At 40.2% G+C, this 26,775-nt stretch overlaps 2 protein-coding genes across 3 annotated transcripts in view; both read right to left on the bottom strand.

Annotated features, from left to right (window-relative positions):
* Window positions 1-5,015, bottom strand: part of gpc4 (glypican 4) — a 32,790-nt gene extending 27,775 nt beyond the window's left edge. Inside the window, exon 1 of the mRNA XM_061787661.1 lies at window positions 4,251-5,015. Coding sequence (XP_061643645.1) covers window positions 4,251-4,407 — 157 coding nt within the window. The 5' untranslated portion in view covers window positions 4,408-5,015. The remainder of the gene's footprint in view (window positions 1-4,250) is intronic.
* Window positions 5,016-11,110: 6,095 nt separating this feature from the next.
* gpc3 (glypican 3) overlaps window positions 11,111-26,775 on the bottom strand; it is a 116,602-nt gene continuing 100,937 nt past the window's right edge. Inside the window, exons 8-9 of one of the 2 annotated variants that reach the window (XR_009790609.1) lie at window positions 13,323-13,920; window positions 11,111-13,228 (exon numbers count right to left, since the gene is read on the bottom strand). Coding sequence is in view for 1 of the 2 variants with exons in the window: in XM_061788464.1 (XP_061644448.1) it covers window positions 13,745-13,920 (176 nt within the window). In the remaining variant the exon portion in view is untranslated. Of the gene's footprint in view, window positions 13,921-26,775 lie in introns of both variants that reach the window. The other variant, XM_061788464.1, reaches the window with a different exon arrangement.

The following is a 26,775-nucleotide window of genomic DNA, read 5'->3' as shown; positions in this document are numbered from 1 at the left end:
ATGCTTTAAAAACAATATAAAAAAAATATCATAATCAAGATCCGATTACATGATTTTTTTTCCAACATCGCCCAGCTCTACCTCTGCCTCATAATATCTGAAGTCAATTATCAAGAGGGTTCACCGAGCAGTTATTGAGAAGAGATGTCACATATACAGGGCTGAGAGTGTCAAGAACCATCACAACATCACTGCTTTTGAATGGGATACCAGTCCAGGGCAGTTCAGAGGGAACCCTTCAAGCAAGTAATCGCAATCTATTTACTGATACACCTTTCTAGGATAGTGGTACCTATAAGAGCGCAAGATTCTAAATTTACACATTCAGTAAAACTGCAACACATAACTGGGGCGCTTTGTTACAGTTCAGGACAGATTCGAGTTCCGCTGTATATAAAAATTTAAAATGACAACTAGTTGTTGGACAGATGCTAGTCTGCTTCCAGACTCGGGTCGCGTAGCCCTTGAGGAAGCCAATAACTCCCCCCCAGCTCAAGAGGTGCAGCACCGTTTATACACTCTTTTAATCTGACATCTCCTTGCAAGACTGCATTTGTGTGATCTCGTTTACTGTGTAGTGGCTGACACAAACATACAGTGAATTACATTTTCTCTTGAGGGATTATAATTAGTACAATTAAAAAAAGAAGAATCATGCTATGAGAGCGCTAACCAACCCTTTTCAGCATTGCTTTCTTACCCCTAAAACAAATTAAATGGTAATTTCAACCACTACTTTCAAATTGGTTGAGAAAGGAAATTTAGAAGATGCATCTCAGAATGGAGGTTACTCTTTGATCTAATGATGTGATGGATGTTTTTTTTTTTTAAATCTCACTCAGATTGACTATAAATTCTTCAAAAATTTCTGAAGATGAGTGGCTTTGTGCACTTTGACAGGTAGTGAACAATTCTCTAAATGAGAAGCAAAACATGCTTGCTGTTTGTCATTCCTAGTTGTAGTTTACTGTAAAATTGACATGTAAAACAAAGAATTAAAAAATGAACAGTGTGCATGATCATGTTAAGTAATGCGAAAAGCCATAGGCGGGCTAACAGAAATTAGTACCGATGTTATGGTAATTATAAACCTTGAGGGGCTATGGGCATTTGAAGGGACAAACTTAAGATGTACACAACAAGGTGTGTCACGTTAAGTAAGAGTTAAGTAAGGCAATGTCTGGAACACAACTCTAGATCAGAATCGCATGGTACTTGTCTTGTACCGGTATATTTCTTAACTGCTTCCCATTTTGCATCACATAACAGCATTGCATTTATTAGATTTGTAGATGTTAAAGGACTAGACATTAAATGCATAACCAAGTGTAAAACTGAATCTCTCATGATAAAACCTGCAGGGCGGTTCACATAAAACAAAGAGGGCCTTTTGAATTTTATGGGTTCGACCTTGAGAGACAGACAAGACATTTGGCTGGTTGTTTAATAGTTAATTATCACTGGAGTTTAAATACTAGGCCACAGTGCTTCTGAGGAGGGCCGCTAAAATGCTGACCTTTGGATAATAAAAGGCCAGGCAGACTTTGTGGACAAGGTTCCTTCTCCAGTATTTGACACTTTATATAACACACTAATAATTCCCGAGTAATAATGTCCGATGAGTCGCTTCTGGACTGGCTGAAGACAATGAAGGGGTTTCACCTTGAGGCAAATGTAGGTGCAAGCATACAAACTGAGGTACGTTTCTCATTGCTACGTTTCGGTTGATTCAAGCAAAAATGGGACCGTAGTGTCCAAACCTGCAACAACTAGACTTAATGTTGTATGGATAACAACTTGGTCAGAATCATAGCAAAGGGACTTGTTAGCATTAGTTACAGTTTTGTGGTTAGCCTAAATTAAAGCTTGAAAAACAAGACAAAAATGAAAAGTTAACAAATCACATTGCAAGTATACTGACAAGAAAATTGACAACATGAGCCTTACAAATGTCCCATTTTCCACTGAACTCAAATGGCTTGAATAAATCACCATATTCTGCGGGAGATAAGAAATTGAGCCTTGGGTGTAGAATGTGGAATGAGACTGATCCCATGTGATCAACAAGGAATTCACAATCTCAGCCTGCTGTTACTGTCCATCACTTAATTTGGTCTTCACTGAAGCAATCGGGGTTTCCATTTCACTTTTACTGCATTACAACATCTTTATTGTACCTCTTGTCGGGCCTCACCAAAGCCCCCAAAGTAACATTAATGGTAACAAACATCCCTACTGCTACGCTGTGCCAACAATAACACAAGATGTCCATGGTTGTAAAAGGCAGGTTTTTTAATCCTGTGTCTCCAATAAGAGTCATATTCCAATGGCTTGATTTACTATCAGTGTAGGAGTGCCAGTAAATGTTTCAAGAAGTACTTATCCAGCAGCTGGCAAACATGTTGCCTCTCCAAATAAGAAGAAGCTGAAGTTATTCTGGAATAATGGCTGAAGCTATGATTTGGATCTTACAATGCTATAACCGGAGATATTGCTACCCACCTACTGTACAGAAATCATTTAAAGAGCAGATCTCTTGAAGTTCTTTTGTGGACACTCCCGACTCGCTTTACCGACAATGAACCTTGAGACTTTGTAGCGCTCTATGGATGAATTATCTCAGTCTCCATCTAGGACAAAGGGAACTCATTAAGACTGTCTGTCCTTTAGGCCCAGACATACACACCAGAAATCTATTGTAAGGAAATAAGGTGTAGCTCACAAACCTGCACAGTTAATCTCTGCAGGTCTGGATTTATTCACACCATTCTTTCAAATCCAAAAGATACATACAACACAATTAAACGTGAACAATGTAGACATGTTGTGGTACCGTCTATAATAATGGCAGACTACAAACAAAGGGACTGCAGACTTGTATGAAATCCAAGTGCTTTACTTATTTGACAGTAAATTTCTCACGATTCAAAATAATCAAATAAAAGGCCTATTAGACACATTTCCATCAGTAATGCTGTTGACAACAATTTGTTTTTAAGAATTGTACAAAGTACAACAAATGTTGGCGGCACCATTTGTTTAAAGTGAAGAAGAGGTGATACAGTTAATGTAAACCACTGGCAAATAAGTTATTGACACTAAAATGACACCCATATGTTGGCTGACTAACATCTCGAGAGTAAATTGTTAAGCAGGAAGCAATTGCAAAAGTTGTTTTAAATTAACTCAACAGTCTGGGTAAGTGTGCATATTCATTTAACCACCATAAAAAGGAAATGAGAGAAGGGAGGGATTTGAAGTATGCGGGCCACAGTGGAATTTCAAACCCCAACTCTGCTCCCCCACTCCAACTCTCACTGTAAAAGTCACCTCCATTTGTTTCCATTACTTGTTTTTTTAACCCATAATTACCTATGCCAAGGGGATGTGTTGTTGCTCAGCTAAAATTATTTGTCTGATAAACCAATTTATCTGGGGGTCCTGCCAAAACAATGACTTTTTATAAACTTGACATTTAAATGGGAAGACTGTTCATTTTGGGGAAGATTATGTTGGCATAAATCATTGTATGATGTTTTTTTTTAACATTACACAAGTCTGTCCTTTAACTTTACCAATGCATTGCTGAATGACACCTTATTGTCTGCAGAGTATAAGCATATTTGACAAAATTGATATCAATAATAATAATAATAACACTGAAACTCCAGAAAACCTGTTCTCACTATCCCTAAATGCTAAACTAATTCTCTACCAGCTTGGGAGTTTTACAGAGGAAGCTTGGAAATAAACAGACTGGCTTCTTTCAGTTGGGAGCACACTGTGTGTGTTGATTATACCTCTCCATTGTTATGAATTGCCTTCAAGTATTTCCTAAATGAATGTTATATTTATTGGCTGAAGCACTGAAGTGTTGCCAGCCACTTGCCAAACTAGAGAACATATCACAAAATGGATCAAAGCGGTTTGTGCTAACTTGCCCCCTGCTTTTTAATTGGATTAAAGTATTTGAGAAAATGACATTTGAACTAAATAACCACCACTTTTGTAAATACTATGGAACCAGTGAAACTTTTGTTTAATGTTGATTCTCACAATTTATATGGCAGACTGAAGCAAGTAGGGAATACCGGTATGTTACATTGTTAAGCTAACTACTAAGTGCCCACTGGACCACCACCAGATCTCTGTGGCCCATACCGTGCCCAGACCCCCCATATTGAGAAACTTTCTTTCGGACCACTTTTTTTCGTCGTAAGAGAAAAACAATTTAAGAGAAAACAATTTACCATTAACTCCTTTGTTTGGAACATCGTTGACGTTGAAGCCTTTGGAGCTGTACGCAGCACGAACGTCGTTGCAGTTTTTCGACTTTTGCTCCGCAGTGGCCGAAACGCAAAACACGACCAGCGTGCTAAGCACACACAGCAACAGCAGCGTCTTCATCTTGTGTCAGCTTCAGACCAAAAGTAACAAAAATAAATAAATAAATTTAAAAAACGATAAAGTAAACAGATCGTTGAGTGCAAAAAAAAGGGGGGGAAACGTGTCCAGGGGTGTTGTTAAGTGTGAGCTACGCCAACGTTCCTCATGGAGACGCGTTGGTTTCCTTCAGCTCAACAGACGCTTCATTCACTCAACAGAGGAGCAAAAAACAAAAAAAAAAAAAAAAGGGGGCAAACTGCTGGAAAACACGCAGTCGAACTTATTCCCGCTAACATAAATGGTGTTGAAGAAAAATGTCGAGTTCCAGACTCGATTAAAAAAAACACACACACACACAAAGGCGCGACCAAACAAAAAGTTTTGGAAGAGTTTAAAAAAAACTTTTTGGACTGCAGACAAGAATCCCAAAAGCTGACTCCTCGGTTACGACGACAGTAATACCCACACAGGCCGGGAGCAGTTGACAAAGGGGTTTTATTCTTTCGTTTCTTTGCTCTCTTGCTGTCCACACGTGAGGAGGCCTTGGCTTCTTGCGAGTCGGGACACTGGTCTATAAAATCGTCCTGGCAACAGGCTGAAGGCGCTGGTAGACACCCAGGAGAGAGGAGAAGTTCCGGGGACAAAGAAGGTGGAGAGCAGGAACACCAGGGGTGGAGTTTGGAGGAGGAGTTCCTGGATTTCTTTGGGTAGACTTGAATCAAGCGTTGGAAAAAAAAACACCTCACATATCAGTTCGAAACATTAGATAACGCAAAGTCTTCAATTACACATTTCTATCACTGAAGACCCCAATTTGACCTGACTTTCGGAGTTTCTTATCGATTGTTCCAGATACTGTAGATGGGGATAACACTGAAGATGACCATTGGAACTAAATCAAGGTTTTAATTTCCTGGCTCACATTGCGGCAGACGTAGTACCTTTCTGACCATTCCATGTATTCACTTGTATTAATTCTTCTTTAACATTTTCTTTTTTTTTTTTAAATCCACTTTCCTTGTAAAATACTCACTTTATATACTAGACATCACATCACTGAAAACCCAAAAACAAACCCTGTCATTTTGTAAAAAAATAAATAATAATAATAAATAAAAAAAAGTTAAGAAGATAAATTATTCTTTTTTTTTTAGGTATTGTATGAATTATTTATTTTTTTACCAGGGTGTTGTCATGTAAATGGTGTTGTTTCAGGTCAGCTTTTATGATTCAATATGTCTTGGTTTGTTTGAAATCTAGCTAGTGTTACAGTAACTACAGAGTCAAAATTCCAACTCTACAAAAACATAGATTAGGCTGAGAAAGGTATACATTTGATATGTAGTTGCTTGTCGGTGACAACAAAATCCACATACTCCATTCAGCCTTCTTTCAGGTGAAAGAAACTGCTTGGTAAATGGTCAAACTTGCTTAAAACAGTAAATGTAGAACAAACCCAATCACTACATATCCAGTTTAGCATACGACAGAAAAAGCTATGAAACTTTAATTTTATATTATCTATGACTTATTATTGTGTTATTATTGTCATGATAATGTCTTGCATGTTTATTTATTTATCTTATATTTTGGAAAAGTGGGAGATACTTGATTCCGCTGCTGTGATGTCTCCAGCTTTTTTAAATCCCTTATTGCAGCTTGTTACTTTTGGTAAGCAAACAGATTCAGAAGGCTTGAAACTCACGCGACGGTCTCAAAGACATTCTCCAATTTTAAAATTCCCAAATTCTTCAGCTGTTTCTTCACTTGTTCACTGCAGCCATGTTGGCTTTGGAGATAAATTGCAGCTTGCATTTTTATCACGTAAGAAAGTCCCACAATTAAATAAAAACATGCACATTAAAAGGTTATATGCCTCCCTTTAAACATGTTTAAACAAGAGTGAGTTGTGTGTGTGTGTGTGTGTGTGTGCGTGCGTGTGCGCATTCATTGGTTTGGGGGTAGAACGCAGCAAAATGACATTCCTCCTTTTGTGTCCACATTCCTCAGGCGGCTGCATTCATTCCGTGTGACTGTGGCGGCTGCAGGGGAAGCCAGGGGTTGCCGAGGAGCAGGAGGACGATGCTGGAGCTGTGTGCTTGGGAGAGCGTGGGCCCGGTGCTCTTCTTAATAGGCCAACAAAAGATCCGAAAATGGTTCAGTGGCATGGTAATTACACATGAATGAGCTCTGAGCGTCGTGACATGTCTTGTGCGTCCTATTTGACAGAGGAATTTAAGCATCCAGCTCGGTTCCAACTCGACTGGACTGGGGATGTCATACACATGGAAGCACCAGAATTACAATGTTATCTTCATTTTATGCAAGATTTGATGGACAGTTAGGTGGCCGAACCATATAATAGTGCTGAAATACATATTTATAGGGAGACAGAAAATGCAACCATTCCTCGTCAGCTCTTGGGAATGTTCCTGCTGACTAACATCAATTTGACCTTTCACTCTCATAATGCGTGCTGTTTCAACATTGCCTCAATATTACCCTAAGAAAACACATGAACTCTGCATCTCAATAGGCCCATTTTCCCTTTCTAATTCAGAATATAACACCCCCACCACCACACCTTGGGTAGGCTGCTGTTCTCTCTGTAGCCAGTGTTTGCTCATCTCCTACTAATCAGCCTCTGTTTTCCATGTAAAAAGCTGCAATGCAGTTCATGAGAGAATAGCACAGCTGGAACACAATGGCATTTTCATCTGGATCTGCAGAGCAGAGGGGCCTGTGGGTGTGAAAGGTTACAGTAGAGCACCCAGACAGAGAACAATGATTTTCAGTTGTGTTTATAGTGATGGGCGTGTTATGTGTTTGGCCTTGTTTGGTAAGTGGATAGATTTATTGGTGAAAAAAAAAACAATTAAGACTAATGAACCTTTTATTGTTGTTGGGTGTTAGCTGCATCTGTCACCTGGTCATGGTATTAGCCTCACACTAGTAACAGGAACAACTAATCTGGTGAGACTGAGCAAAAGAGATACAGTACATTGAGTATAAGTGAAAACATACGCTCCTAGTGCCTCTTTGACGATTGGGACTAATAGAATCCAGAAATGTGTAAACTATATGATTCACAGGGGACTTTGAAGTGGCTCTGGTACACAAACGCCTAAAAACAATGTGTGTTCTATTCAGAACATGTTTTTTATTTTTGATTTTTAATTAAAGACTCAAACCACCCTGAACGCCAAATTTGCAATATTCACTGAGTCATCATGTGACACAGAATCACACTGAGTCACATGATGTCTCAGGCTACTCACTCTTCACTTATGGCATTGATACCATAATACTTTATTGTAATTTATGCTGAAATCATAGCATATATGTTTTGTAGGAAGAATCATCAGGATGCAAGACACTTCTAGTATTGCATCCAGCATTGGCTCAATTCCCACTAAGTGACTATAGATGTGAATGCAGGTGTGAAGTTTGTTTATGTTGTATGATTGACTGCATGGCAATCAATCTAGGGTCAATGTCAAACTCATTTTAGTTCGCGGGCCACATTAACCCCAATTAGATCTCAAGCGGCCCGGACCACAATATTTGTCGCTTAAAAATCTATAAATAACAGCTATGCAAAATTTTCCCCATTGTGAAGATAAGCGGCTTGGAAAATGGATGGATGAATGGATGGATGTTTTGGTGCAAATAATAAGTACTTTCGGAAAATTTAAAAATCTCCAAATCATCTTGTTGCAAATCATATGAGCAGTTTGAAATTTTTAACCAAAAATTATTTCAACAATATTATGAATCAGTGAGTGTGCACCATTCAGTTATGCATCCTTTGTAAATGCATACATACAAATTTAAGTTGTGGCTGTGCATGGGAAAAAAACAACAAAGTTCCAACAAACCAACCTCTTTTGAAGTAAAGCTTTTGACTGAAATTTTGTAATATTCAATGTCTTAAAACATTTCTACAAGAGGTATTTATTTTCACAGTGTGAACATGGCACACCATTTTATATTAGGCTGCTCTTGAAACTTGGCATTGTTTGGCTTTCACAAGTGCATCAATGTCATTTGTCAGTGCACCCTCCAGTGGACAAAATTAGCAATAAAAGGTACTTTTATTGAAAAATAGCAGTGAATGTGTTCTCCATCCCCACGGGCCGGACTGGACCCCCTGACGGGCCAGTACTGGCCCGCGAGCCGTATATTTGACATATTGCTTTGGGGTACACCCTATATTCTAGATTCTAAGGTGTACCCCAAAGCTCGCATAACAGCTGGGATAGGCTCTATGACACCATGACCCTTAACAGGATAAGCAGTACAAAGCAAGAGAGCAATAAGGAAACAATTGACATATACAATATATACACTATAGTATGCTGGCCCTTTTGCTAGCAATATACTTGTGACTGCAGAGATGGCTTTGTATGTTACACCCACAAACTCACATGTACCATGTGAACACAGCCAGATTTAAAAGGTGACATACTATGCCATTTTTTCTCTCTCACTTTAAAACAGTTCCCAGGTGTGTTTATAGAAGGTCTCTGACATTCTCCGGTCAAAATATACAAAGGTTAGACAATTACAGCATACTCAACATCCATTTGTACCCCCCTGTTGCTAGCCAGTGTTAAATAATCCAGCCAAGAAACTATAATAATCTACTCTGCGAGAGGTAGTACGTCTCCGCGAGCCTGCGTGTTTATGGCGGACGTGTGCAAATGACTCACAGACTATTCGGTCACGCCGCCTGTGGCTACACTATCCCATAGAGCACAGGTGTCTAAATGGTGGTCCGGGGGCCAGATCCGGCCCACCACATCATTTTATGTGGCCCGCGAAAGCAAATCAAAATTGCTCATTGTGTTCTGGTGTAATACCATTGAGATATTTGCAAGCATTTTTTTGTAACCAATCCCACTTTGAAAAAAAATTTAATAGTCGAAAAACATGTTTTTATAGGCTTCTGATTTCAAAACTGGTTGTTCATCAATGTGTTGTGTATACTGTATGTAATTACAGTGTATGAGGTAATCTTTCATTTATATTGGCTCACAGTTGTAGCGGCCCTCTGAGGGAAGTCATAACTACGATGTGGCCCGTGACAAAAATGAGTTTGACGCCCCTGACATAGAGGTTGAACTTTCAATCTCTGTGGAAAAAAAAGCAGTTTAACTGGGAAGAAAATATAACTCACATTTAAAAGAGAAGTCATACATGTTCTTAAAATCCCATCTCTGTGGAAGCATTGTAATGTGAGCTATTGAGGTTTTGACTGTTTGTACAGTTGAAACACCTCCAGACTGTGAACAAAGACTAGAATGAAGGCTGTGGTCTTTGATACTAAAGAACTGCCACCCAAACTAAACATTTTGAGGTAATGTGTTAAATTTGTTTTGACAATGATGTCTATGTTGCTGCACTTAAAATACACTACGGACAAAAGTATTGGCGTTTACATCTAGGAACATTGGCGTTTACATCTAGGAACAATGCAACACAATGAGACTGTTTGGGTTTCCTTCTTCAGGAACAGTGTTAAGTGTATTAAAGCACCTCTTAAAGGTTTTTAATGGGCCTGAGGTCAGGCCTCTCAAGTTCTTGCACGGAAAACATCCAGGCTGTCCTTCCCCAAACTGTTCCCACAAACACGGAAACATGAAAGTGGCCCAAATTATAAGACAGTGTTTTGATGAACACTGTTTGTTTTCCTCTTGCCTTCTCCTCCTCTCTGCTCCACTGGGGTAAATCCACTTCATTTTCCTTGCAACTGCTTTGCTACCATCTTCCTGAATCAAGTCTGCATATGCGCAGTAAAACGGAATAGTTCATTGGCTGAGAAGGGAGGATTAAGCATTTTGATGTGTTTTTAAGTGCATGGATTAATACTAAAACAATAATAATAATTAATTGACAATTAAAAATATTAATCGTTTCCTTTGTGAGGCGTTTGTGGGTCCCTGGACATCTCCAAACACCAAGCAATTCCTAGTGCTTGCCTAATGGTAAATCCGCCCCTGAAATTAGCCTCATTTACGTAACAGGTGCAGATATTTACTGACAAAATTTCTGAAATAAGCAGATAACAAAATATGTATATTTAATATTTAATTTCAAACTTTGGTGGACAGGCAACTCCAGAATCCAGACAAGCAATTAAAAAGGCAATATTCCAATATATGTCCTGTTTAAGTGGGACAGGCAGAGTAAAATAATCATGCCTCATAACACTGCGCACCAGTATGGAATTATGACAGTCAGATGCTAATAATAATAATAATAAACTTATGTAGTGCTTTTTTAAGGACCTTAAAGATGCTTTACAATTTCATGCATTTGTCATTCACTCCTCAGTCACACCCTGGTGGTAGCAAGCTCCTTGTGTAGCCACAGTTGCCCTGTAGCAGTCTTATGGAAGTGTGGCTGCCATTCAGCACCTAGGGCCCCTCTGACCACTACCAAACATCCAACCACATTCATCTGTAGGCAATGTGGGTTGAGTGTCTTACCCAGGGACACAAAGACAACATGCGCTTGGGCAGGGATGCGAACCGGCGACCCTCTGATTGCAGAGCGTACACTTACTTCTGCGCCACGCTGCCCCAATTGCTCCAGTCCATGATCGCTGTTGTTTGCTGATGTTGCACCTTTCATTTATTCTGAAGTCAAGTGATTGACAAGATATGCAGTTTAGCAGATGAGATAATCTGCTGCCTAAATGTGTTCAGCCCTTTTCTTGAAGTAGACACACTCAATTTGGTCATGATTTTCTTTTAATTGCAATATAAAATCCGAAATAAATACAACGATAAACAGGGGTATTTATTCACATTGGACATACATGTACATACATGTTAAATCATTCATTATTAATTTTAAATACATTCATTGAAATTAAATGGCACTTTTCCCAATTCGTGTTTCAAAATGCAGATTCATGTAGCAGTGTAGAAACCGTTTGGACACAGTCTCTAAAGTCAAACACACGACAGTGATGCAACTTTTAGTTGCAGCTCACTGACTTACTGCGTGCTGACATGAACGAGAACCACTTTTGTTAGGTGTTGTCAGTCTAGTCCATGCATTCTGAAGTCATTTGTGTGCCAGCAATTTTATAGTGCAAGTCTTCACACATTTGAAAGACGGCTGGAGGCAGCTGGATTCCATATTTAATACCAAAAAACGAAATATAACCAAGGCTTTCAATTTAAAAAAAACCATTCAACTAAAAATATTTATATACGAAACATACACTGGAAACAGTTGTTCAGAGAGTGCATAAAACAGCTGCGGCAAGTGAAAGTGAATAGCTAAGACTCTTGTGCTCACATTTTGCTGTGTTGTGCTGACATTAGCAGGGTACTCCACTCCAGTACCAGTGCTGCTGATGACATCAAGGACGTTCATTGCTTTCAACATACGTACAAATGCGTAGACACCATATTGAGCGCTGAATCGTACGTTGATGTTGACGCCGCCGGCATATTGGCTGTGGAAAATTGGAGTGATCGGAGAAGATGCCTCATTGATGTGCTCCTTGGAGATGTACCAAGCATTTTACAGTCAAAGCCGGATCTCATGGGTTTACTATTCACAGGTAAAATTGAACAATTTCTTTGACTGTAATTGGCCATCATAATAATGTCAGAATTTTTTGACTTAATTAATACTATCAATGAAAAACAAAGAAAGAATGTTCTCTTGTTATTACCATTATTAGTTGTTAAATTAGTATAAATCAGTGAATACAAAATTATTAATCAAAATGAGTTAAATATAAACGTGTGCTATTTATTCAGAGAACCCACACATCACATTCACATCTACAGGCACAAAAATATTGAATATTAATATTTGTTTTCACAGTAAAAGTGTTACATACATTGGTAGCTGTAAACACTTTTTTGAAAACACTAAAAAATACATAACCGAGTTTGGTGCGATTCAGCGCTCAAGACATAAGTACTACATTCGCCGGCGTCAGGCCAAAACCTCTTATGTCTAACTTTGGTCAATGTTGTATTTTTTTCAAAAATTGATAAGACTGGTCAATACCGATGTGGGTCTGTCATTTTTTATTTTTTATTTTTTTTTTTTTTACAAATTATCGACTAATCAAGTGTTGACAATGGCTTGGTCTCTTTGATGATACAGTGTTAATGGCTCAACAAATGTGTGTTTTGGTGTTTGTTTCCTGGAAAGTAATGGTTTTGGAAATTCCTTTACAAGGATTCTGCCTGACGCCAGCAATATATGTCTATGTTTCTACTTCAGTGTAACAGGAAACGTGAATCTCTTGAAGGCCCAGGGCACCATACCCATGACTGTTCAAATGTGACAAAATTTGAATATCAATTTTGAAAGGTTAGTCTTTTGTAAACAATGGGGATATTTTAAATGTTTATAATTATTTACGTCGTCAATGTGTAAATTGTCAGCAAAATTAAATGGGGATAAGAACATTTACCCATCAACAAACATCCAAGTCGATATACCAAAATCTACAGCCAAAAAGTCATTTTAAAAAAATTACCTCCCCTCTTGCACTTTGTGCTTGGTGGAGGTAATTAATGTTCACACATATTACACATGTAAATATTTATGTACAATTACATCTTAACACAGGATATGAAATACCGTTAATATATATTTTTTATTGGTGTTTTACAGTCAAATTGTAGCCTACAGTATGAAATATGTTAATATAGCAAATGAACATATTTTGTAAACATGGAACCAACAAAGAGAAACTTACACAGTACTGTTTGTTGCAGGAGACATACTGTACATATAATGTCAGGCCTTGACTCCCTTTTAACGGGCCGGTAAGAGCAACCAGTCTGAAATTATTTGGCTATCTCTAGGACATAAACAACAAGAGAGAAATATATGAGACATTTTTATGGCATTTGATAACAGTGTTTCATTACACAGTAATATAAGTGGGGTTTTACCTGTCAAGACACAGGGTCATTCACTTCCATGGGTAACATCTTGTGCCTGCAACGCAGTAATTCAGTGGACACAAGGACAGGGAGCATTTTAAAAAGGTCCCCAGACTTCTCATCTCCACTTGCCAATCAGTGACAATGCTCAGTAATAAGGGCGGCTTAGACATCAAAAACAGAGTGCGGATGCTGCATGACTCTCATTTGGTAATCACGGGACAGGCAGAAATAATCGGTTTCTTATTTACATAATATCATAGGTTTATCAGGTGTGCTTAAAAAAAAACTATCCAAAGTTGAAGAGAATGGAGCATTGTCTGCTTTGTTAGATCGTCTCTGAACCATGCCTCTGGAACAATAAGTTTAAAAGAGTTTTTCTTGTTCTACATAGTTTGCATTGTGTGCAAGTGAGTGCACATGGCAGAAGGTCAGTGCTGGCACACAAGAAGGAAACACAGAGTGACAGGGACTGTCATGACCAGGTAGACGCTCTGCAGTGCAGTCCCAAGTGAAGGGATGTCTCCAACCCCAGCTGTGGCCAACCGAGGGGTCAAAAGCTGCTCCTGGAAGGTGAAGTCTTCCATTGCCAGGTTATCTGCGAGGTCTGAGAGGTGAGCACATGACAATAAAGACAGAGGAGATGGGTGGGTGATGGTAGTGGATGAAAGAATGAAAATTATGTGAGATGCCAGAAAGGATGGAAAGGATGAAAACATTAGACCCAACATTGTCACAAAAGTTGAAAAGAATGTGTGGTACGTTTGTCCTCCTTCCATATGTCTTGCACAGTTGTAAAACCAACGCTACACTAGGAGAATTAAACCCAAGTGCACTAAATAACCAGATGTGTAATTATTTTAGACACAAGCTGAATCAGAAAAAAAACATTTAACTTCAAGTGTTGAATTGTGAATTAAAGTTGTGAGTAAAACCTGTTCAAAAGGATGACACCAATAATGACAGCCAATTTGTGTGCACGTTCATAGAGTCATTACAAAGATGCATATTACACAGCCTTTTCAGTCATTTTTACAGCCGCTTTGACAACGTTATCATCTGCAAAAAGAAAAAGGAAAAATGCAAACAAAATATTTTTACATTTAAGAAGATTGCTGTTGAACCGTATCCTTAATCCAGTCACCTCATAAAGTATTTTAAGCTAAAATCCTTTTTGGGCCAAAATTGAGAAAATGCAAACCTGAAATTTGGCAAGTAGAGGAGAGTGAAGTGGTAGGGGATTTTTAACATTTTCAACATTTTATCTGTAATAACTCGTAACTATATATACAACCCCAATTGCAATGAAGTTGGGGCGTTGTGTTAAACATAAATAAAAACAGAATACAGTGATTTGCAAATCATGTTCAACCTATATTTAATTGAATACACTACAAAGACAATATATTTAATGTTCAAACTGATAAACTTTATTGTTTTTAGCAAATAATAATTACCTTTTATGGCTCCAACACGTTCCAAAAAAGCTGGGACAGGGTCATGTTTACCACTGTGTTACATCACCTTTTTTTTTTTAACAACATTCAATAAACGTTTGGCAACTGACGACACTAATCCTTGAAGCTTTGTAGGTGGAATTCTTTCCCATTCTTGCTTGATGTACAGCTTCAGCTGTTCAACAGTCCGGGGTCTCCGTTGTCATATTTTACGTTTTCATAATGCGGCACACATTAATGATTATTTGCTAAAAACAATAAAGTTTATCCGTTTGAACATTTAATATCTTGTCTTTGTAGTGTATTCAATTAAATATAGGTTGAACATGAGTTACAAATCATTGTATTCTGTTTTTACTTATGTTTAATACAACGTCCCAACTTCATTGGATTTAGGGTTGTATATAGTTATATACAGCGGCATGGTGAACGACTGGTTAGCCCATCTGCCTCACAGTTCTGAGGACCGGGGTTCAAATCCCGGCCCCGCCTGTGTGGATTTTGCATGTTCTCCCCGTGCCTGCGTGGGTTTTCTCCGGGCACTCCGGTTTCCTCCCACATCCCAAAAAACATGCATGGTAGGTTGATTGAGGATTCTAAATAGCCCTTAGGTGTGAATGAGTGTGAGTGTGAATGGTTGTTTGTTTATATGTGCCCTGCGATTGGCTGGAAACCGGTTAAGGATGTACCCCGCCTCTTGCCCGAAGATGGCTGGGATAGGCTCCAGCACGCCCGCGACCCTTGTGAGGATAAAGCGGTACAGAAGATGGATGGCTATACATATATATATATATATAATCATACTACTTCTATAACTTATACAACTCAGTATTGAGGCAATTCTCACTGTGTTACAAGTGCTACTGTGCTAGTACAACTCCCAGGTGTTAGTTCACCACCGTTGTGGGATGAAGTGTATACTGTAATTAGAGAAACTAAAAGCTGTATTTAAAATATGATTTATATTTCCCATAATCATACATTACTCCTCAGCTCCTGTATCATACTTCCCCTTCTCCATCTGTTGTGCATGCTACAGGGATTTAGTCACCTGCTGCTGATCTCTTACTCACAGCTGCCTCATTGCTCTGCATCCAAAGCTGTGCTCCTACTGACACTGTAGCCACCCGTGTGCATGTATGTATGTGTGCGTGTGTGTGTGAGAGAGAGAGAGAGTGTGGGAGAGTGAAACACTGCCAGCTATGCTTTGTCTGGCGAAAAGCTGTGAGGGAGACTGTAATAAGAAGGCTGAGTTATGAGAGAGGGAGGAAGGATACCAGTCATAAGGTGCACTGTGCTTCGGCATGCCAACGATGAGCTGGTGCCAGATGGACGTGTGCGCGTGCACACATGCACGCACACATGCACTGTCACATCTATTCTCATAAAATAATATAAAGTTCAGAATTGACTCAGCTGTTTAATCTGATCTGTGTCCTACTGTGTGGGAGGAAGAGGTTGGCTCTTAACTGGTGTGCTATCGGAGGAAGCAGTTAGAAACAGTCAACAGATTCAAAATGCCCTCCTTGAACATGAGAAGGTCATTCCTGCGGGATCCCTTGGTGCACAGGCCGTTTGCGGCCAGGCTCCATCTTAAACAGAGGAAAGGCACAAATAAATAAACTTCCGAAGTTTAAAACTGCACCTCCTGTGAATTTCTTTGCAATTAAGATGTCATTTCAACTTGGGCCCGAGGGACAATTAACTTTTCTTCTCCTCCTGTGTGCTCCCCCCCCCCCCCCCCCCCCCTTGTACCCTGGCATCGGGCAGAAATTCATTGAGACTCTGAAAGAACAATTTGTCACCGTCGACAGCAGTGCACCGTAATGCTGAGCCAATTAAGCTCAAGGTGCGATTGGATACAGCCTGTATACCCTGTGGATAAGGGAGGGCAGGAACAAGTGTGTTTGCTGGCATTTGGCTGTTGGTGAGTGCTTCTGTGAATAAGTGGCCAGTAACAAAGCATTATGTTGGAGTGCCTAGCAGTTGCAGTTGTGTGTGTGTGTGTGCGTGTGTGTGTGTGTGCGTGCGTGCATGTCTGTGTGTGTGTGCGTGTGTGTGTAAAATGGAAAAAAGACCTCTGTCTTTCTGCTACTTTACAGACATAAGCAGAACCACAGAGGGGCCTTGTTCTGCAAGCGTTAAAAACAACTCCACAGGGACGGAACCCTATGCAAACTGAAATCCCTAACAGTCGAAGGCAAAGTTGGACCTAATAATATCATGGTATAATTAGTGATCGACACTTGTGCCTGTGTGTGTAATAACATATAGAAAAAGAGGGAGAGCAAGAGAGACGAAGATACAGACATACTGTATGTATTGACAACAGTTTTGCAGTTTTGCTTTCACCTGTTGAATCATTTAAGGGAGGAGTCAGGACAGCGGACATGCAGTGCCAATTAATCATACAGATGGATATACATGCAGTATCGAACAAAGCTACAATCTCGTGAGTGATTAATGTGAGCAATATGGGCTCTTGAAGCTTTCAATAGAGCAGAGACCACTTCATTCACAACCATCCAAACCTTCCATTTTGAGACGATCACGCCGCCAAGGGCACCACCTTGCTCGTGTACCCCTGCTAGTTTTATTGTGGTCATATGATCTCAAGTTACAAGCTGGGGGAGAGGTCAGCAGTGCAACCATTGATTGGTAACGCTCTGGTGGTGCACTGTGAATGAGGCAGGCAGGCACTTCACATGCAAGTCAAGAGCTGCTGATGCATTTAAGCTCGAACTTTATGTTGTCTTTAGCCACCAGTCCCCAGGAGGAGGACAGGCCAGGGAATTGTGGTTTTTAGGGGTGAGCGGATGTTTGTTTGGATCCCCAGAGTGGGTCAAAGAGTGGCTGGAGTGTCTGTATATACATGCATGTGGATTCGTGTGGTGGTCTGTCTGTGCAAGAGGAAATGGGGCGAAAGGGGATGGGAGTCTGGACTTTTCTTAACATTGCCTGAGGCTTTTTGTGTACAGTCTGCAGTTGTGGCAACAAGCATGTATCAAGAACTGCAACATGTCGTGAAAAGCTCTATTTTCCTGACAATGATGTCAAATACAATCAAAATCAAAATTTGTACCTCAATAAATAATGAACATAAAAACAATCCATGCAGTCTTAACTGTCATACAAATGTAAAAATAAGCAAACTATTGGTAGAGAAAATTATCGTCTGAACTATTGACGTAAAACAATAGCATAATGCGTAGATGCTTTGTTTTGCAGATGTGCCTCACATCCCACTTTTTAGCTGCCACACAAGTGTAAAAATAAATTAACCACTGATAAAACAAAAATAAAATCCTTTGTCTATACTCAGTTGCATTCTTAGCGCCTCCCCCCACCAACAACACACGCCCTCGCGCGCGCACACACACACACACACACACATGCAAGCACACAGAGACTAGGTGTTGAAACAATTAATTGACTTTACTGTTCCACATCAACGTTTAACACTTGAAGTTGACTAAGCACATATTTTTTGGCATCTCATGGGGGCGGTTAGGGTTGCACTGTGCTACTGTACATATTGCACATGTCAGAAACCTACACTGTCCATACTGCTTATCCTCATTAGGGTTGCGGATAGAGTTGGAACCAATCACAGCTGACTTCGGGCAAGGGACTCCCTGAACTGGTTGTCAGCCAATCACAGGTCAACATAAAATGCTTTATCTTAACTTTGACGATGTGTGTATTGGCACTGGAGTTCTCTCTTCTTCTCATAACACCCCTTGTCACAAAAGTCAAACAAAAAGCAAAAGGGATGCTGATGTCTCCGATATGCTGGTATCTCGCGTGACAAATATTTTGTGCAACTTCATTAGTGTATTTTTATGAAAATGTTGGTCAAATTCCAAATTTTATATCGGGGGTTTTTAACTTCAGATGATTTACAGTATATTGTAAATATATTTCCTGAATACATCTTAATTTATTTCAATGAAGGTGAACATTGACGTGATGACATGATCGTTACAACCCCGTGTGTGAATGTGTACCTTCATGGTCCAGTACAGTTTATTCAGTACATGTGCGCTATGCACAAAGGCTTTTTTGGGTTAGATAAGTATGTGGAATGTTAAGTCTCCAAACACAGGTGCTTCTTATGAAATTGGAGAGATGGTTTAGATTGCTGTTACATTGGCAGACGCTTTGTCCTCATAACACGTCAAAGCGGGTCAAATTTGATCTAGGTTCTCAACAAGAATCATCGTCTTAGAAGATATTAAAGAGTCCGAGGTAGAGCAAATATTTTATCATTTATCTCATATCAACAAAACGGAGTGAATGCTATACTCAGCAAATATGGAAAGTAAGGTATCTCTCTCTCTCTTTCTCTTTCTCGCTCTCTCTCTCACTCTCTCTCTCTCTCTCTCGCTCTCTCTCGCTCGCTGTATAATCCTTAAGCAGTCTTTGGAACCTCAAACTCAACGAACGGACAATACTCTTGCAGAAACATGATAGGAGCTCTGTAATGGATTGCCTTTGTGTCATCTGATGGTGATTGTGTGTATGTATATGGTGAGTTGGGGGAGGAGGGGGGTTAACCAATAAGGCTGTGATGACTGGCTTGTTGTGCAACACTCTGGTCAAATTGTATTGGTTCTCTGACTTGACCAGAGTCATTTGTCCCATGACATTGCTGACTGAGAGCTGTGAAGCAACTGAGGGAGTCGTGCAGGATGCTTCTGTCCATGACCGTCTGCCTCCACACCCACAGGCTGACCACAGGGGTGATCGGAGGGACTACGAATGTCAGGCCAATACAAACGGGACGCAACGAGGAGGCCATGCCTTGGGCCTGTGGACACCACTGCTCACTGAGTGGCTCTGGGCTCCCAACCTTCAAAACACTATACTACTGCTTGTTTCTATTGCCATGGATTTTGTAAACCATGGCTCTGGTAGGCAAACACAAGTCGACACCTTTTTAATTATCAGTGAGAAGATTAGCCCTTTGTTACAAAAACCGGCCTCTTGCTGCATGTTGCAATATTTGACTTACTCTGATGTATTGATTGTCTTTATGACAGTAAATATAGCAGCAGTCATTAGAAAGTGAATGAGTTAGAAGATAAATTAAAACGGGAAAAAGGGCATACATTTTCAAATGAAAATTCCTGGTAGAGCTGTGAGGGCGGAAAGTGTGTGAGCAAGAGAGTGAGGTAAAAACTATAATAAATCAAACATACAAAGACTCGATTCTGTGCTGGAGGCATAGCAAGGAGCTGATTGAGGGTGGGGAGGTCCTGCACTCACAGGAAAGGGCTGTAACCTTCAGTAGCTCAGAGTTTGGTGCTGCCAGAGTGTCAGAGGTTGACTGGAAGACTTTTAGGTTTTTTTTGTGGTTTTTTTTGTTTGTTTTTTGGAAGGCTGGGACAACTGGGTTGTTATCAGGGTGAGAGTGATAGAGACACAAACAAACAGAGAGTGCATTGGCTGTGTACGAACCAGTCATGGAGGTTAGTGGTTAGCTTTGGCCCAAAGGGACTGCTGGTCAAAGAACCTCTGAGGAACATACAGTATTCTTAAGGTGCTATCTTTATAATCCAATAATTAGGGAGTCTGGCATCCCACAGAGATATTTGCATATCTCCACAGACGTCAGTCCAGAGAGAGAACTGGAGTTGGGATTTTGGGACATATGTTTTATGGCTCCCAACAAACACGCAAACACACGTTCTCTTTGCATTCATGCCCAGTGAAACGCAGACGAGAATTACTGCAATGAGGGACAATTTGGCTGTACACACAGAGCTCTAGTTGAGTGCTTTCACTGACTATTTGGAGCTGGTTCCAGTGGTCAGTCTGTGGTTTCAAGCAGCAGCTCACAGTCTAGCGACAGCAGGACTCCAGCAATGTTCACTGCATTGTTGAATTACATTCAGGAATGCGCTGCATATTCAAAAGCGAAGGCCGCTTGCAAGGACACACGGCTAGATCCGTAGAGGGAGAATTTGGGAGACGTGTGCAAGTTGGGGGTTAACGTGTAACATGCAAATCACCCGATGCTTCAAAAAGTTCCTAAGGAGATTCCTGCAAAATGGCTGCAGTGTGTAAATGTGGCAGCAAGCAACGGTGCAGTGAGCCTCGAGAATGGACCCGCTGTGTGCAGAGTGTTTGTGGACTGTGGCTGAGCTGATGGACACAACCCAGGAACGGGCCTGGAATCAATTTAGTGCGTCCAAAAGTGCCTGTGAATGTAAATAAAGATCTTGAGCAAACAAACGCTTTTCTGAAAGGCACACACAAACACAGAAAAATGCATAAAGCCTACAAAATGAATCAAGCGCTGGTGGGCCCCCTTCACGAAAATGATGGGAATCCAGTCAGATCTGTGAGCGTGTTTCCACAGAAATTAAAACCAGGTCTCCTCTTCCGGCTTTTGACTAATCTTAAGTTTTTTGTTCCCTCTGGAATCAGATGAGAAAGCGGCATGGCAGAAGACCAGCAAGGGTCCAATAAGAGCCTAACTTCCTCCCTCTGTTCCTCTCCTCACTTTTCTCCCATCTCCTTTCAAAACACCACCACACACACTAGTCCACACAAAGCTGGGGATACACTGGATCCAGTAAGAACCAGAGAGCACCATTGCAACTAGCCAAGGCTATTTACACAGATGGTGGCAAACGTCATCATTTTTGTGTTGGGCGTGGAGGAGTTGAGGAAGGAGCAGGATTGGCTGACTTTATAGAGGTTGTTTATGAGCTTAAAAAGGAATGGAAGTTTAGAACATTGAGCAGAGGGCATTAAGCTGGTTTCACATTAAGAGCTTGTGCAGCCCTAGCATCCGTCAACATTTCAGAAAGATACACTATTTTTACTTTGCAAAACAGTCAATGATCATTATATGCAAAATAAACAGCAGTTTTGCACTTACACCTCTTTTCATATACTGTGATTTGTTTTTCTTTTCAAACTAGTAATGGTAAGAAAATAGTGAGCGAATGCTGAGAGATGCTGTCTGCTAGTGGAAATGGACTGTAACTCTGGTTAATAGATCACATCGTGTCCTAATCCCTGGAGACATATATTGATTTAATGACATGCAGTGCCATGACATCATTGTTTTCCTGTTCATTATCTTGCGTTTTATTTTCTTGCTTTCTTGCAAAAAAAAAAATAAATCCAATATTTTTAGAGCTGTCAAGTGGGCTGAGAAAAGCCATAGAGCCATCCAGTCATAGACCACTGTCATACATGACATCACATTAGATGTCATCACTAATAGACTGTACAACAGATGTCATGCGAAGTAACTCAAAAGTTAAGGTAGAGTGTTTCATTGTTGGTTTCATTATTGACAGTTGTTTATTAAACATTGTTGATAAATGTTTTATTATATTAAGAATTTTATGTTTTAATAGTTTTATTTATTTATTTTATTTATTGTACAATTTAAAACAGCTCCCAGGTGTCTTAATAACATGTACTGTACGTAACATGCATTTGTCAAAATACCCCAAGGGTCAAGAGTTGTGCTTTATACCTTTGGTTTTGACTCTCGCTGGAATTAACCCGTTTTGAGGTGGACACTGTTCACTCCCACTTCTTCTACGGGATGAATGCCAAGTACGGTTTTCCATACCAGGACGATTAAGGGCGGGGTAGAGGTGGCTACTTGTTCAGCCACAGGTCTAAAAATCGAATGCAAACTGTAAATCCCCCACAAAGACAACATTAATCGTATTTTCACTCTTGGAGGCAGCACTTCATCAATTAATAGCCGGGTTTACATGGAGCCTGGTATTCTGATTAGAATCGGGTTAGAAGCCCAAACCGAATGAAAGAGCTCTATACAATACACTGTAAACACCTCAATCAGAATAAACGAGCCGAATCCGAATCCGATTCACAGGGGTGGAATATTCCTTTTGCCAAACAGATTAGAAGTACATTTTCTTCACGTAAACAGTGAATTGGAATGGTAAATGGTAAATGCACGGTGATGTCATTGTTTACATATTTTGCGGCTACCAAAGCTGGTCTGCGACGGAGATGTTTTTAACTGCTTGGAACTTGTTTTTATCAAACTCTAGCTTTAATAAAAGTGTAAAAACAACTGCAACTAATGTGCTAAATAGATGACTGACATCGGTCTTGATAAATTATGTGACGCTTACATCGATTTCCTCGTGTCACACGTCTGTAAAACGGCTGTTCTCATCAGATGTATACACCAGAGCAGAATAGATCACATCACATGTAAACAGTTGACCAGAGATCTCCAATAGGAAGGATTCCAATCGGAATGACAAATAACTCTGCATGGAACCACGGCTAGTGTGCGATGAAGTATGTCCCACTAATTAGAAGCTAACACTGTTACCGAACGCTAATCTTGTATGTATCTTGTTGCATCCAACAAAAGCCTGTACAGCTCTGCAGACATATTGGCTTTGACATATCACTGCTAAATCATAGGAGGAGAATTTTGGTGAGGTGAGAGATTAATGTAAATTAGCCCCGTTGTTCGTTATGACGCAGCAAAATTCAATTCAAAAAAGGCAGCTCACAATATATTGAATCTGTTATGTAATTTCATGCTTTATGGCTGGGGAGGCACTCCAGACACCCAGCTACAGTATCTGTATACAAGTAATTAAAAAGTCAGTTTAGTCATAATGTGCTCTTTAAAACACTGCCACAGTTAAATGTTTTATGACCTATTTCTATTGAAAAGCTCCTGAAAAACATTCCCGTCTGACACGTCTCCTCCTAAGTTCTGGCACGCTGGTCCGCGTTCAGTCATCACATGTAGAAGACAGTGTGCTTGGAACCATGTTTGTTACATCCTCAGCCACCAGCGCTAATACCAATAGTGTCTGGTATTGGCTGCTTTGATGAAACGTGGTAAACACGACTGTGGAGGAGCGGCGCCGTGTGACTCACCTATCAGGTGCTGAGGGTCAAGGGTCACAGCTGCAGCTAATTTACATGCCAGGTTCTCGCACTCGCATGTATGGGTGATAATTCGACCCACATCCAGAGTACACAATGTTTAGGCTTCCCAGTGTATCAACCTACAGCTACTGTATCAAAGGTGTTTTTGTCTCATTCTGTTCTTTCCCTGCATTCTTTCCCCACCTTACTCTTTCTTTCACACAAAGACAGACATTAAGAGTGTGAGAGAGAGAGAGAGAGAGAGAGAGAGAGCGAGACTGCCATTGTCAGTCATATGTTTGACATGATGGCAATCTTTCCACTTCGTATTTTGCTAACCTACAGTGTTAATAAAATGCTGTGGAGCTTCCAGAAGAACAGCTTTCCTTTGGGGTACTTAAAGCCACCAAGCGTCTGAGTGCAGGGTTATTACAAGAGGTCTATTCACACGGCTCCTGCCGAGCCCGTTGAGTTACTGTGCCTGTCCAGCCAGGCAAAAAAAAAAAAAAAAAAAAAAAAAAAAAGCAAAAAAAAACAGCTTGCCTTCTAGACATTTGACTTTTATGAAGTGCATTTAAAAATCAATTCAGTCTAACAGTTTTCAGTCTAACAATTAATAGTTCTAACAATTAATAGTTCCAAATGAGGTTTCTGAAGTATTTTACACAGGTCTCTACTGTCAACTCAAGGTTAAGAAATACAATGGAGTATTTGGGACACGCTGAAAAAAAAGACAAAGAATAGTCATACAAGAAAAAATGTCCTATGTAATAATTTTGATGCGTGAATTCCAGAATTCCCACAAACCTTGACATAACAGTCTCTGGTGGGAGCCCGCCCTACATTAATTATGTAATATAATTTACTAATTTTTGAAAACAAAGTCTAGTTAGATGATAGTACAATTTCAGTTTGTGTCATTCTTTCCCAGAAAAATACACAAATGTTTGCTTAATCCCATTAAACTGTCGAGACTAATGACTGGAATTGACATGCCAGAACATTGTTCCTAAAACCGTTCATCAGTCTTTATATAAATGCACTTTATGCTAATAAAATTAGAACTGTATGATTGCAAAATAATTACTTCTGTGATATTATAACTTCAGTCTTGTGAAAGTTTGAGTTTATTCTACAAAATTATAACACATCTTGTAATAGTACAATTTTATTCTAGTAACATTTTTGTGGCAGATGTTAATTTTGGTAACATTTTAGTATTGATTTTATTCTATTAGTGTCGTTAGTATTTTTGTCTTTTGAGTGTGGCGCTAATGTTGCTTTGTATGCCCCCACCTCCAAAAAGTTCTTTCTGTGGAACACTTCCATTTCCCCCCCTCACTTTTCTTTAGCCCTAACATTTCTCTTGCATTCAAGTTAAAAATAATATAGACTTTGTCGTAGAGGCCAAACAGTGAGGCCAGGTGTGAAAGCACAAAAACACAGGGGAGTCCTCATCTTGAGGAAAAGACGCCACCGCCCCCCCCTACCCCCCTGCCCACCCCCAACAATGTTCAGTGTATATACACAAACCATTTCTGCACAGTACAAAAACCACATCAAATATTTTTGCATATCTTTGTTAACTATATATATTTTATGTTTGTTTTTTAAAAATCTTTTCTTTTTTAATCGTAGGGTGAACATGCACAGTCCCCACAAAGAGGAGACTCAAACTCCTGACCGTGAGGCAAACGTGCTAGCCCTAGTGGCTAGCCTTCACCATGCTGCCACTCAAGAAGTTTTAAATTGGGGGTGGGGGGTTGGAAACCCAGCCTCAAACGATTTAGCAGTTCTGCAGCACAAATCACAGCAGGGAATGACACAACATCAGCGGTCACAGTAAAGAATGATTTGTGCTTGACTGTTAGGGCCAGGATGGGGGGTAGGGCAGGGGTGGGGGTTGTCCCTGTCCTGGAATAGCTCTCCTGGCCTGGAATGTTCTGGGGAATTTTAGGCAAGAGGAGTGATTGGTCAGGAGGGGAAAAGTGTGTGTGTGTGTGTTGCAAAGGTAATCAGTCAGTTATGGAATCTGTGTTGAAGGCGAGTGAGGACAGATCAATCATTCCGCACATTTAGGAACATCCTCTGTGCGTTTGGAGGTTGACAGTCGAGCTGGGAGGGCGTCTCAGCCCCGCATCGGTCCTTTCGGCACCTTATTGTTGCAGCTTCTGTCACCTTTCTGTGTGCGTGTTTGTCTATGTGATGTGCTGTTTTGTCACTGTGCTCCTAGCATTGTGAAAGTAGATCTGTCTCGTCCATCTAAGATCCTCACAGCTCAGACAGCCAGCCCATTAGGCATCATGCTGTGTAGGTTGACCTTTGAACCTCAATGCCCCAGTCTCGTATTTGACCAAAACAGGCTGAGAGGCTATGCAAGGTCAGCGTTTTGCTGGGTCATGACAGGCTATCAGCCAGCTATCTGTGTGTCTGCCAATGAGCAGGGACTCGCCAAGGTCTGTAAACATTACTGGCTTACATGCAAATGGGCTGGAAGAGTACGAGGAGAGTCACAAGCAAAATCTAAAGCTGGGTACACACATACCGATTTTTAACATCTTATCGCAAGTGGTGTACTCGAGACACAAGCACAGGACACAACACACAATTAATCCACTGACAAGCCTGGGTCTCCTTCCTCAAACCACCCATCAAACTGCATTTCTATTATAGTACCAAGACTGACCTGTGAGAGGCGACATCATGCCACAGAGCATCCAGACACCCGGAAATACAAAGAAGAAGAAAGCGTAATAATAATAATAATAACAATAATACTAATAATAATAAAAATAGTAGTAGTAGTAGTTATAGTAGAAGAAGAAGAAAGTTGCAGTTGCAAACTCTGCTTGTTATTGTTATTGTGTTGAATGACTTGTTAGACACGTTATAGTAACACTGAACACAACCACTTGCTCCTCTTTGTGTCCAGTAATATTGCGAAATTCAGGTTGGAGAGCAAGCAACAATATCAACGACTGGATGCTGTTTTCCAGCCTCACTTCTTTGTTAAAAAGAGCAGATTTGTTACTTGTTGAGTAGCTCTATGTATTATTAACACTATTCCTAAAAACTTATCCTTGTAGAAACCTCACAGGGTTTTGTTTTTAGCC

The sequence above is a fragment of the Phyllopteryx taeniolatus genome, chromosome 10, assembly GCF_024500385.1.
Source record: "Phyllopteryx taeniolatus isolate TA_2022b chromosome 10, UOR_Ptae_1.2, whole genome shotgun sequence".
NCBI lineage: Eukaryota > Metazoa > Chordata > Actinopteri > Syngnathiformes > Syngnathidae > Phyllopteryx > Phyllopteryx taeniolatus.
This window is presented reverse-complemented; position numbering and strand designations above follow the sequence as displayed.